Raw genomic sequence first — 14,834 nt, forward strand, 5'->3', positions numbered from 1 at the left:
CTTCCCATGAGAGATAAAACCACTCTTGGCAGACTAACAAAACCTAATCTCTGAACATGAATTTAGATTGCCTGTTACCAGATTCAGTCAATTATTCTCCAAGAGAAATATAGCCTTGTAAGGCCTTTTGGTTAGGCCCTCAATCAGCTTTTCCACAACTTCATTATGCCTTTCTTTACCGCTAATACTATATTCATGTGACTTTTTTTTATACGATCCTATGGTTTTGGTCGCCCTTCTCCAGACACACTCTAGTTTGTGAAGTGTGGTGCCCAGAAATGACTTCATGTATGGCCCAACCAAGCAGTGATCAGCAAGACTAACACGTTCCTTATTCTAAATGCTACACTTTTCTTCAGGTACTCTCACACTCATACTGAGTTGTAAATCCTCCTAAAAGTCCTTTTCACACATACTACTGCTATTTAATTACATAACCTCCATTCTCTTCCTGAAAAGTATGTTTTGAATATGACTTCACATCCATCCAAATCAACACTGCCACTATTAACCAACGAAGTCCTTAAGTTTTCAAATTCTGAGAACCAGTGTGCTACCCTCCCAGCTTCACGATACCTCCTCCCCTTCCAGACAGTAATCATTTAAAGTACCTGATTATAAATTGTTTGGTGTAATTTCAGTCCTCTTTCATGGAGCTGCAACTAGATAATAAATATATAGCTTAAGTGCTTGGGAGGAAAAGAGCAATATTTCCAATGTCTCCCCACAATCTCATATATTTTCCCCTACTGTATCAGGCTAACATGGTTCCATTTAGCCAAAATCGGTGCTATATAAATAAGAAACCTTGTCACCTTTCAAGAGAAGCATTCAAGCGTTTCATAAATCTAACCCATGGACTGTCCCAAGAAGGCATGAGAAAAATATGAAATAATAATATGAAGGCTAAAGAAAAAATGATTAACACCACCTCCCCCTATTATAATATTATACCAAGTCATATCCCTCCAAGTTGAAGGAATTATAACAGGTTCCTACCGTGCTTTTCATGTTTCATAAATACATATGAAAGGTACCAGAGAAAGCCAAAAAAAAAAAGCACAGTTGTATACAGGGATGTGTGTCACTGAGTTCTGTGAGGCCACCACCAATACCTTCCTGAAAGTATATGCTGAAGGATTCACAATGTATCCAAGGCAGCACTAGCTATAAACTTAAAAAACAAAAATGAACACTAGCCCCAACTAGTTTCCATAATCACGTTTACCATGGCTTTTATAGCTGCTGTTCTGACACGTGGGTCTTGGTCACTGAAGTAATCCCCTATAATCTTCTGGACGTCTCTGGCAGCTAGGCCTTCTGCATCTTTTGTGACACTTTTCTCCAAAGAGCCAAGATTGCCAAGTAACTGCAGGCACTTATTTCTTACACCATGAGACGTATCTGTAAGATGCTATCAAAAAAAAAAAAAAAGAAAAAGAAAAAGAAAAAAAGGACATGATTAAGATATCTTAACAAACACAGACAAAACCAGAAACAAAAGCATTGCATCAACCTTAGGGGTGATTTCAAGCCCTACATTCTCAGGACAGTCTGTTTAGCATCATGTTACTTGAGTATGTGTCTTCTCAAAAAAAAAAAAAAATGAGTCCTTAGAAAATAAAAGTCCTAGTTTTTCATCTTTGTATTCCCAATAGCTAGTACTTTGCCTTGTATAGAGTAAGTACTTTAAAATTCGTCCCTGAATTGCCTTTTACTTGCTTTCAAATTTTAAAACAAGACAAAAATGTATAAATTTTTAAAACTTTTAATATCCACAGAAATATGCAAAAATCTTAAGTGTACAGCTCAATAAATTTTCACAAATACACATATATAGCAAGCACCCAGATTAAATAGTATATAACCAACACACCAGAAATATCCCTCATTCCTCCTCCAAGCAACTACCTCACCACACCACCACCAAAAATAGCTACTATCCTGACTTCTAACACATAGGTTCATTTGTTTATTTTTGTACTTTATGAAATCAAATAGTATCTGGCTTCTGTGGCTTATTATGTTTGTGAGATTTATGCAAGGTATGGCAGATAGCAATGGCTCATTTATTCTTGTTACTTATACAGTATTCATTTGTAAACACATGAAAATCTATTTAGCCTTTCTGTTGATGAATATTTAAGTTATTTCCAGTCTTTGGCTATTTTGAATAATGCTACTGTGATTATTCTTGTATGTGGTTTTTGGTGTACATGTTCACATTTTTGTCGGATATACATGTACAAGTAGAATTGATAGGTAACAAGACATGCTTCAGCTTAAGAAGATACTGCCAGTTGGGTACAGTAGCTCATGCCTATAATGCCAGCACCCTGGGAGGCCAAGGCAGGAGGATCACTTGAGCCCGGGAGTTCAAGACTGCCCTGGGCAAATGGTGAAATCCTATCTCTACCAAAAAATACAAAAATCAGCTGGGTGTGATGGCACATGCCTATAGTCCCAGCTACCCAGGAGGCTGAGATAGGAGGATCCTTTGAGCCTTGGAAGTGGAGGTTGCAGTGAGCTGTGATCATGCCACTGCACTCCAACCTGGGTGACAGAGTGAGACACTGCCTCCAAAAAAGAAGATACTGCCAAATAGTTTTCTATAATGGCTGTACTAATTTACACTTCCACCAGTGCTGCATAAGTGTTCTAGATGTGCCACATCCTTGTCAACATTTAGTACTATCAATATTTCTTATGTTAGCACTTCTCACCGGGAATTTTAATAAATTATCAGTTTTCCTCCTGCATTACCCTAGTCCAATGCTACTAAAACAAGCTATGTGAATAATACAGTAACATATATTAAAAATACTTTGAAGACATGAGATTGTACATGAGGTAATAAAAAAGGTACAAAACTCTGGATTTCAAACTTCTTTTGACTAACATCCAAAGTAAGAAACATACATAATATTGCAACACAGTACATAAAAACACACATACACCAAGTTTAACAAAACAATATTTACCTTATAGCTTGTGATTTACTCTGATATTTATATTTCATTTTCTTTTTCAAAAAAAAAAAAAAATCACGTCTGAAGAAATTGGTCGCATTACCCACTGAAGGATCATCATTCTCAAAGTGAGTCACTAGTTTGGAGAAAAGTGAATGGGATTTGGCCAGCTTGAACAACACAGCGAGGCCCCATTTCTTTAAAAAAAAATTTATAGTCAGGTATGGTGGCACACACCTGTAATTCCAGCTACTCAGGAGGCTGAGGCCAGAGAATTGCTTGAACCCAGGAGGCGGAGGTTTCAGTGAGCCGAGATCACGCCACTGCACTCCAGCCTGAGCAACAGAGCAAGACTCTGTCTCAAACTGCGCCCCCTAAAAAACAAAACAAAACAAATGAACTATTTATATTTAGCATAAAAACATCATTTCTCATGACTAACCTGTTGATTGCACCTCTGTTACAAATACTTTGATTTTCAAGCATCAAACTAAATCCTTCCAGCTTCTGTTAACCAGGCAACAATAATGCACAATCAATGTATTACTGCACACTGAATCTTAGCCCAAAAGAGAGTCTCATGCTGTCAGGGAAACAATTACAGTTTTATGATGTCCTTCCCCTACAGGTCACTTCTTGCATCAAGGTTACCATCATTAAGAACTGCTTTTCTTTATACTGTTGGATAAAAACTTATTAATTTAAAAAAAACTGCTAAGTATCTGCAGATGCTGCTTTGGTGTTACACACTGTGTCAGGCCATTGAAGTATATTAATGGAGCAAGTAAGCAAACCACATCCCCAATAATAGACCAACAAAAATAAACTAGTTTACAATTTTGCTATATATTTAAAAAAATGGTTCTGCATATCAACAAAATCTGAGAATGAAGTTGAATAAGACAAAAATAACATACTGACCCATTCAGCATCGATATGGATTTTTTTTTCTTATAAGGGTCTCGCTCTGTCACCCAGGTTGGAGTGCAGTGTGGCGATCAGTATTCACTGCAACCTTGGCCTAACAAGCTTAAGAGATATTCCCACCTCAGTCTCCTGAGTTGCTGGGACCACAGGTGTGTGCCATGACACCTGGCTAATTTTTAAAATTTTTGTAGAAATGGAATGTTGCCATATTGCCTAGACTGGTCTCAAACTCTTGGACTCAGGTGATCCTTGATATGGATGGTTTTTTTTTTTTTTTTTGAGATGGAGTCTCGCTCTGTCGCCCAGGCTGGAGTGCAGTGGCCGGATCTCAGCTCACTGCAAGCTCCGCCTCCCGGGTTTACGCCATTCTCCTGCCTCAGCCTCCCAAGTAGCTGGGACTACAGGCGCCCGCCACCTCGCCCGGCTAGTTTTTTGTCTTTTTAGTAGAGACGGGGTTTCACCGTGTTAGCCAGGATGGTCTCGATCTCCTGACCTCGTGATCCACCCGTCTCGGCCTCCCAAAGTGCTGGGATTACAGGCTTGGGCCACCGCGCCCGGCCGATATGGATGGTTTTTAAGGACAGATGACAACTTGGTGTATTCTGTATGCAGATTCTAATGGATACCCTCTTTTAACAAGACCTTTGTTCTCCCAGAAAAATCTTTACAAATAGGAAAGAAAGCAGAAGACCCTCAATTTCAGCTGTGCAAATGCTACACAAGAAAACTGCATTAATTTCCTGTCAAGTCTTTGAACTATGTCTATTCGTCTCTCAAATGAGGATTAGCTATCCAATAAGTAAAATGATTAAGGAGAGGATAAATGAGCAGAACTTTGAAAAGTATCCAAAAGCATGACTTTCTTCCTACTGTGATACAAAGAATACAACAAAGTAACACCCTGTATTTAAAAATTATTATAAAGAGACCATTTAAACTTCAAAAAATAATGATTATAGTATAACATAGTAAATAAAACAGGAGATGAATGGAAGGAAGGAGGAAGGAATGAGGAAGGGAGACTGGAGGGAGGGAGGGAGGGAGGGAAGGAAAGTAGGAAGAAAAGAAGAGAGGGAGGGAGGGGAGGCAAGCTCTTTTTATGGTGATAACAAAGTCAGGAAAGATTTAATAACAGTTGCTAAAATGGTGGGTAAAGTTTGATGAGGAAGAGCATATTTACATAATCTCAAAGTATCTCTCCACAAATTATCTATTTTCGATTTTAATATTTTATTATTATAGTCATAATTATATATATTTATGGGATAAAATGTGATACTTTGATACATGTATGCAATGTGGAATTATTAAATCAAGCTAATTAACATATATCCATCACCTATCATTTTTTGTGGTGAGACATTTGAAATATTCACTTAGGTTTTCTGTTTTTTAAGAGACAAGGTCTTCCTCTGTCACCTAGGCTGGAGTGTAGTGGTACGATTATAGCTCACACAGCCTGGAACTCCTGGGTTCAAGCAATCCTCCTGACTCAGCCTGAGACTACAGGTGCACGTCACCACGCCCAGCTACTTTTTTTACTTTTGTAGAGACAGAGTCTCGCCATGTTGCCCAGGCTGGTCTTGAATTCCTGGGCTCAAGCAACCCTCCCACCTTGACCTCACAAAGTGTTGGGATTACAGGTGTGAGTCACTGCACCTCCCTCCTCTTAGTTATTTTTAAATATACATTATTGTGGACTATAGTCACCTGCTATGTAATAGATCTCAAAACCTATTCCTCCTATTCCTCCTGTTGAGCTGAAACTTTGTAACCTTTGACCAGCAACTCTCCACTCCCTCACTTTACTACCGCTCCCAGCCTCTGGTGATCATCACTCTACTCTCTGAGTTCAACTTTTTAAAATTATACATATAAATGAGATCATGTGGCATGTGTTTTTCTGTGCTTGGCTTATATCACTTAGTATAATGTCTTCAAGATTCATACATGTTGACACGAATGACAGGATCCCCTTCATTTACAAGGCTGAATAGTATTCCATTGCATGTTATATACCACATCTTCTTTATCCATTCATCTGCTGATAAACACGTTGATTCCATACACTGGCTATTGTGAACACTGATGCAATGAACATTGGAGTGCAAGCATCCCTTCAACATACTGATTGCAATTCCTTTAGATATATACCCAGAAGTAGGATGGCTAGATCACATGCTAGTTCTATTTTTAGTTTTTTGAGACCTTCATCTTGTTTTCCATAAATAACTGTACTAATTTACATCTTTGCCAACAGTGTACGAGGGTTTCCTTGTCTCCCCATGCCAACACTTGTTATTGTTCATTTTTTTATAAAAACCATTCTAATAGATTTGAGGTGATATCTCATTTAATCTGCAATCTGCATTTTCCCAATGACTAGTGATGTTGCACAGGTTTTTCATGAACCTGTTGGTCATCTGTATGAAGGGTCTGTTCTGGTCCTTTACCCATTTTTGTAGCCAGGTTTTGTTGTTGTTGTTGCTACTTAGTTGAATTCCTTATATATTTTGGATATTAGCCCTTGTCAGATATATGGTTTACACTTCTTTTTTTTTTTTTTTTTTTTAACCTCTATGGGTTGTCTCTTCACTTAGTTTCTTTTCTTGTATAGAAACTATTTAGTTTGATACAGTCCCATTTGTCTATTTTTTGTTGTTGTTGGTTGCCTGTTCTTTTAAAGTCACACAAAAAAATCATTGCCCAGATCAATGCCACAGAGCTTTCCCTGTGTTTTCTTCTAGCAGTTTTGCAGTTTCAGGTCTTTTGTTTACGTCTTTAATCCACTCAGTTCAAGTATGTATATGACATAAGGGTCTAATTTCATTCTCCTGCATATGAATGACCACTTCTCCCAGCATCATCTATTGAATAATTGTCCCTTACCCAGTGTGTGTTCCTGGCACCACTGTCAAAAATCAGCTGACCATAAATGCATGGGTTTGTTTCTGGCTTTCTATCCTGTTCCTTTGGTACTGTTTTTATGCCAGTACCATGTTGTCTTGACTACAACTGCTTTATATTTTGAAAACAGGGAATGTAATGTCTCTGTCTTTGTTCTTTTTGTTCAAAATTCTTTTGTGGTTTCATACAAATTTTAAAGATTTTTTTCTATTTCTGTGAAAAATGATACTGGAATTTTGACAGGGATTACACTGAATCTGTAGACCATTTTGGGTAGTATGGACATTTTAACATATTAATTCTTCCAACCCATGAATTTTAGGGAACTGCCATCCTGTTTTCCACAATGGCTGCACTATTTTGCACTACTACTATCAATGCACAAGGGTTCCAATCCTTGCCAATACTTTTTTCTTTTTGGCAATAGCTATCCTAATGGGTATGAAGTGATACCACACTGTGGTTTTGACTTTCTTTCCCTAATGATTAATGATTAGTGATATTAAGCATCTTTTCTTATTGGCTTATTGGCCATCTATATGTCTTCTTTGGAAAAGTAAGTTTCCTTAAGGAACTCATGACCCAATAGTCATAGTTACAAAAGAAATGCAATACATTATAACTGCATTTGGAGATGGGGCCTTTCGGGAGGTAATTAAGGTTAAATGAGGTCATAAGGATGGGACTCTAATCCGATAGGACTGGTGTCCTTATGAGAGCTCTCTCTCCTCATGTACAGGGGAGAGGCCATAAGAGAACACAGCGAGTAGGCAGTTGTCTTCAAGCCAGGTAGAGAGCCCTCACTAGGAACTGAATTTGCCAGCACCTTGATCTTAGATTCTAGACTTCAGAAACATGAGCAATTTCTGTTGTTTAAGCCATCCAGCCTGTGGCATTTTGTTATGGCAGCCCTTAGAGAGGTATATCCCAGAAGTGAATTGCTGGATCATATGGCAATTCTATTTTTAATTTTGGGGATCAAATAACTCTATAATCAAAACCTGGCAGACACCACCTTAGCCAAGTATCAAGGCAACATCATCAACGAGTCAAACGTATCTGTGCCTCATGATATGATACATTGTGAGGGACACAAAATTATTTGTTATATTCTTGTCAAAATGCATTGGCTGAATCTAAACTGAAAATATCAGATAAAACCAGATTGCAAGACATTTTACAAAATAAATGCCCTACACTTCTCAAAAATGTCAAGGTAATGAAAGACAAAGAAAGGTTGAGTGATCTTTTCAGATTAAGGAAAACAAAAGAGACATGAAAACTAAATATAGTCATGCATCAATTACCAAAAAGGATACATTCTGATAAATGCATCATTAGGTGATTTCATCACTGTGCCAACATCAAGAGTGTTCTTACCCAAACCTAGATTGTAAAGCCTACTACATCTAGGCTACATGATGTAGCCTAATGCTCCTAAGCTATAAACCTGTACAACATGTTACTGTACTGAATATTGTAGGCAACTGTAACATAATGGTAAGTATTTGTGTAATCTAAACATATCTACACATAGAGAAAGTAGTACAGTAAAAATATAATATAACCTTACGTTATAATATTACTGTTATACTATATATACTAATATACATTACACTGTCGTATACGCAGTCCATCCTTGACTGAAATGTCATTATTAAGTGATGCATGCTGTTAATTGATACCCTTAAAAAATACATATGAAGCATTTACTTCGGTGGAAAAAGGGCATGATTTCTCCAATTTACTTAAATGGTACATTATTCAGCTGTAAAAAGGAAGAAAATCCTGACACATGTTACAATGTGGATGAACTTTGAGGACATTATGCTAAGTAAAATAAGCTAGGCACAAAAGGACAAATATTGCATGATTCCACTTACATGAAATCCCTACAGTAGAAAAATTTATAAAAACAGTATATAGAATGGTGGTTGTTAGGGACTAGGGGATGGGGAGTTATTGTTTAATGGGTATAGAGTTTCACTTCTGCAAAACAAAAAGAGCTCTGTCAGTGAAAGGTGGTGATGATCACAAAACTCTGTGAATATACTTAATGTCACTAAACAGTATGTTTTAAAATGGCTGACATAGTAAATTTTATGTTATCTCTATTTTATGACAATTTTATTAAAAACTTAAACACTTAATTACCATATGACCCCAAAATTCTGCTCCTTAGTATTCATCCAAGAGAATTGAAAACATGTAGTAAGCAAAAATTTGTAAGTGAATATTCTTAGTATACATCCAAGAGAACTGAAAACACATATTAAGCAAAAAACTTGAAAGTGAATATTCATAGCAGCATTATTCAAATCAGCCAAAACATGGAAAAAAATGTAAATGTTGATAAATTCACCAAAATTCAGTGAAGTATAATTTTTTTCCTTATATTTATTTATTTTGAGACAGAGTCTCACTCTGTCACCCAGGCTGGGGTGCAGCAGCGTGATCTCAGATCACTGCACCCTCTGCCTCCATGGTTCAAGTGATTTTCATGCCTCAGCCATCAGGGTAGCTGGGATTACCACCACACCCAGCTAATTTTTATATTTTCAGTAGAGACAGGGTTATCACCATGTTGGCCAGGCTGGTGTCAAACTCCTGGCCTCAAGTGATCTGCCTGCTTTGGCCTCCCAAAGTGCTGGGATTACAAGTGTGAGCCACCACGCCAGGCCTGAAGTATAAATTTTTAATAGTTGTGATAAGATATAATACACATACCATGCAATTATCCCAGAGAACATATGCAATTCTCCCAGACAACATGTACAATTCAACGGTATGTATGTATATGTATGTATGTATTTATGAATGAATGAATAAATGACAGCGCCTCACTCTGTCGCCCAGGGTGGAACGCAGTGATGTCATCATAGCTCACTGCAGCCTGGACCTCCTGGGCTCAAGCAAGCCTCTTGCCTCAGCCTCCCAAAGCAGCTGAAGCTACAGATGTGCACCATCACACCGGCTAGTTCTTTTGCACAGATGAGGTCTCATTGTGTTGCTCTAGCTGATCTTGAACACCTGCACTCAAGCGAGCTTCCCACCTTGGGAAGCGTTAGGATTACAGGCATGAGCTACTGCACCTGGCCAATTCAATGCTTTCAGTATTGCACATATATGCACAACTATCACCACGGTCAGTTTTCAAACATTATCATTACAGAAAGATCCCCCTCCTGCAAAAAAAAAAAAAAAAAAAAAAGCCATTCTGTACCCTTTAGCTATCAATTCCCATCTCTCTGTTTGCCTAAGTCCTAACCAACCACTAATGTACTTTCTGTCTCTATAGACTTAACCTATTATGGAAATTTAATATAAACTGAATCATGTAATAGGTGGTCTTTTGTGTCTGGCTTCTTTCACTTAGCATAACGTTGTCAAAGTCCGACGAAATTGTAGAATATATTGGTATTTTATTCTTTTTAATGGCCAAATAATATTCTAACGTGCATTATTTATCAATTCATCAGTTGATGGTCATTTGACTTGCTCCCACCTTTGACTATTGTGAATGCTGCTGCTGCAAACATCCATAGGGCCAGGTGCAGTGGCTCACGCCTGTCATCCCAGCACTTTGGGGGGCTGAGGCGGGCAGATCACCTGAGGTCAAGAGTTCGAGACCAGTCAGTCCAACACGGTGAAACCCCGTCTCTACTAAAAATACCAAAAAATTAGCCAGGCGTAGTGGCGAGCACCTGTAGTCCCAGCTACTCAGGACACAGAGGCAGGAGAATTGCTTGAACCCAGGAGGCAGAGGTTGCAGTGAGCCAAGATCACACCACTGCACTCCAGCTTGGGCAACAGAGTGAGACTCCATTTGGGGAAAAAAAAAAAATTCATATACAAACTTCCGAGTTAATATGTTTCAGTAGTTTGTTGGCAGGTATCTACAAGTAGAACAGCTGGGTCCTATGGTAAGGCTATTTTTAATTTTTTGAGGAACTGCCACACTGTTTTTGAAAGCAGCTGAGTGAACACTAGGCGCCGTGGCTCACTCCTGTAATCCTAGCACTTTGGGAGGCTGAGACAGACAGATCTCTTGAGCTCAGGAGTTCAAGACCAGTCTGGGTAACATGCCAAAACCCCATCTCTACAAAAAATACAAAAATTATCCAGGAGTGGTGGCATGCACCTGTAGTCCCAGCTACTTGGGAGGCTGAGGCAGGAGGATCACTTGAGCCTGGGAGGCAGTTTTATTACAGACATCCTAGAAATGTGAGATGGCATCTAATTGTGGGTTTTTTGTTCTTTGTTTTCAGACAGACTCTTGCTCTGTCACCCAGGCTGGAATGCAATGGGAAGATCTTGGCTCACTGCAACCTCCGCCTCCCAGGTTCGAGCCTCATGCCTCAACCTCCCGAATAGCTGGGATTACAGGCGCCCACCACCACACGTGGCTAATTTTTGTATTTTTAGTAGAGACAGGGTTTCACCATGTTGGCCAGGCCAGTCTCGAACTCCTGACCTCAAGTGATCCACCCGTCTTGGCCTCCTACAGTGCTGGGATTACAGGCGTGAGCCACAGCACCCAGCTCATTGTGGTTTTGATATGCATTTCCCTAGTGACAAGTGATGTTAAGCTTTTGTGTTGTTTGTTTATCTCTTTTGTGTATCAAGACTTTGGAGAAATACCTATTCAGATCTTTTGCCCATGTTAGTTTAATACTTTTTTTTTTTTTAATTTGCCACTTTCCCTTCTCTGTCATGTTTTTAATTGGGTTATTTGAATTTTTATTATTGGGTTGTAAGGGTTCCTTAGATAGTCTAAATACAATTACCAGCCGGGTGAGGTGGTTCACACCTGTAATCCCAGCACTTTGGGAAGCCAAGGTGGGTAGATCACTTGAGGTCAGGAGTTTGAGGTCAGCCTGACCAACATAGTGAAACCCCATCTCTACCAAAAATACAAAAAACAGCTGGGCACACGCCTGTAATCCCAGCTACTCAGGAGGCTGAAGCAGGAGAACCACTTGAACCTGGGAGGCAGAGGTTGCAGTGAGCTGAGGTGAAGCCACCACAGCACTCCAGCCTGGATGACAAAGTGAGACTCTGACTCAAAAAAAAAAAAAAAAAAAAAATACAATTACCTCATTATATATATGATTTACAAGTATTTTTTCCTATTCCATGGGTTGTCTTTTCTCTGAAAAACAAGTTTTCAGTTTTAGTGAAACCCAATTTATTAACTTTTTTCTTTTATTACATGTGCTTTTGTTACATCTAATAATCCACTGCCAAATCCAAAGAAATGAAAATTTACCACTATATTTTCTTCTTAGGGGTTTATAATTTTAGCTCACATATATTCAGGTCTTTGATTCATTTTGAGCTAATTTTTGCAAGGTGTGCGGGAAGTTTCCAGCTTCCTTCTTTTACATGTCCCAACACCATGCATTGAAAAGACAATTTTTTTCTCCACTGAATAGTACTGGCATCCATATAGAAAATCAGTTGACCAAAGACACATGAGTTTATTTCTTCTCCTTCTTCTTCTTTTTTCGTTAGAGACAGGGTCTTGCTGTGTCACTCAGGCTGGACTGCAGTAGCACAGTCTCGGCTCACTGGCAGCCTCAACTTCCCAGGCTCAAGCAATCCTCCCATTTCAGCCTCCCGAGTAGCTGAGACTACAGGCGCACACCACCATTCCTGGCTAGTTTTTATATTTTTTGTAGAGATGGGGTTTTGCCATGTTGCCCAGGCTGGTCTCAAACTCCTGGGCTCAAGTGACCTGCTCACCTCAGCCTCCCAAAGTAGTGGGATTACAGGTGTGAGCCACCACACCTGACCAATTTCTTGACTCTCAATTCTTTTTTTTTTTTTTTTTTTTTTTTTACTTTTTTTTTTATTTTGAGACAGAGTCTCACTCTGTCGCCCAGGTTGGAATGTAGTGGTGCGATCACAGATCACTGCTGCAACCTCCATCTCCCGGGTTCAAGCGATTTTCCTGCCTCAGACTCCCCAGTAGCTGGGATTACAGGCGTGTGCCATCACACCTGGCTAATTTTGAATTTTTAGTAGAGACAGGGTTTCACCATGTTGGCAAGGCTGGTCTCAAACCCTTGACCTCAAGTGATCTGCCTACCACAGCTTTCCAAAGTGCTAGGATTACAGGTGTGAGTCACCATGCCTGGCCTTGACTCTCAATTTTATTCCATTTATCTTTACATATACCTTCATATAGTACCATAGTATCTAGATATTACTGGTGCTTCTTTTGCTAGATTTATTCATAAGTGCTTTTTGTTTTGTTTTGTTTTTGTTTTTGTTTTTAATAGAGATAGGGTCTCGTTCTGCTGCCCAGGCTTAGTGGAGTGGCATAATCAAGGCTTATAAGGCTCACTGCAGCCTTGTCTTCCTGTGTTCAAACAACTCTCTCTTCAGCTTCCCAAATAGCTGTGACTACAGGCATGTGCCACCATACCCGACTAATTTTTTCAATTTTTAGTAGAGATGAGACCTCACTGAGTTGCCCAGGCTGGTCTCCAGTTCCTGAGCTCAAAAGATTCTATTGTCTCAACCTCCCAAAGTGCTGGGATTACAGGCAAGAGGCACTACCACACCCAGCCATAAGTATTATTTTTGATGCTACTGTAATTGAATTGTTTTCCTAATTTCATTTTCATATTATTCACTGCAAGTGTATATAAATACAATTTATATTTTGTAGGCTGATTTTGTATCCTGCAAACTTGCTAAACTCATTTATTACTTCAAACAGTTTTTTAGTGGATTCCCTAGGATTTTCTACATACAAGGTTATGTCACCTGTGAATATGAGGAGATAATTTTACTTTTTCCTTTCCAACACAGAGGCCTTTTATTTCTTTTCTATGCCTAATACACCTGACAAGAACCTTTAGCACAATGTTAAACAGAAGTGAAGAGAAATATAATGACCTATTTATTTTGTTTCTCATTTTAGGGGAAAAGCATTAAATCTGTTCAAATTAAGTATGATGTTTCCTGTCAGTATTTTTTCTTTTTAGATTCTATTTATGAGGGTCAGGAAGTTCCAGTCTATTCCTGACCTATACTACACTAAAAGCCTAAAAATATTACAAGATATTTTATGCGTTCTTACAATACAAGGGTGTTAAGAGTTTGTTAAATACTTTTTCTTCATTTATTGTTATGGTCATGTTTTTTATCCTCGATAGTGTATTACATTCATTTATTTTCAGATACTAAACCAACCTTGCATTCCTGGAATAAATCCCACTTGATTATGGTATATACTCCTACTTGCATGTTGCTGGAGTTGATTTGCTAGTATTTTGTTAAAGATATTTGGATCCACATTCGTAAGAGTCACTGGTCTGTAGCTTTCGTTTCTTGTGATGTCTTTTCTCTGTTTCTGGTAACTCATAGAATGAGTTTGGAAGTGTTCTCTCCTGCTCTATTTCTTGGGAGAGTTTGTAAAGAATTTTCATTAATTCTTATTTCAATATTTGGTAAAATTCACCAGTGAAGCCATCGAGGCCTGAGCTTTTCTTTGTAGAGATTTGTTTAGTTGTTTTTCTTAATCACTAGTTTAATTACTTTCCTTGTCATAGATCTATTCAGATTGTCTATTTCTTTAGTCATTTTCAGTAGTTTTTGTCTTTCTAATAATTTGTCCACTTCAACTAAGTTATCCAATTTATTGGTATACAATTTTTCTTTTCTTTTCTTTTTTTTTTTTTTGAGATGGAGTCTCGCTCTGTCGCCCAGGCTGGAGAGCAATGGCACAATCTCAGCTCACTGCAACCCCCGCCTCCCAGGTTTCTCCTGCCTCAGCCTCCTGAGTAGCTGGGATTACAAGCATGCACCACTATACCTGGCTAATTTTTGTATTTTTAGTAGAGACAGGGTTTCACCATGTTGGTCAGGCTGGTCTCAAACTCCTGACCTCCTGATCTGCCCACCTCAGCTTCCCAAAGTGCTGGGATTACAGGCGTGGGCCACTGCACCCAGCCTACGATTTTTCATAATATTAACTTACAATCCTTTTTAGTTCTGTCAGGTCTGTAATAATGTCTTTTT

At 38.7% G+C, this 14,834-nt stretch overlaps 1 protein-coding gene across 19 annotated transcripts in view; it reads right to left on the minus strand.

The window, feature by feature from the left end:
* Positions 1–14,834, minus strand: part of INTS4 (integrator complex subunit 4) — a 111,044-nt gene that overhangs the window by 77,431 nt on the left and 18,779 nt on the right. For 13 of the 19 annotated variants that reach the window (XM_005579176.3, XM_015435528.2, XM_074014870.1 and 10 more), the window contains 2 exons: positions 1,229–1,414; positions 612–662 (listed from right to left, as the gene is read on the minus strand). In XM_005579176.3, the coding sequence (XP_005579233.1) occupies positions 612–662; positions 1,229–1,414 (237 nt within the window). The remainder of the gene's footprint in view (positions 1–611; positions 663–1,228; positions 1,415–14,834) is intronic. The other 6 variants (XM_074014861.1, XM_074014858.1, XM_074014869.1 and 3 more) reach the window with 1 other exon arrangement.

Source organism: Macaca fascicularis, chromosome 14 (assembly GCF_037993035.2).
Source record: "Macaca fascicularis isolate 582-1 chromosome 14, T2T-MFA8v1.1".
Taxonomy (NCBI): domain Eukaryota; kingdom Metazoa; phylum Chordata; class Mammalia; order Primates; family Cercopithecidae; genus Macaca; species Macaca fascicularis.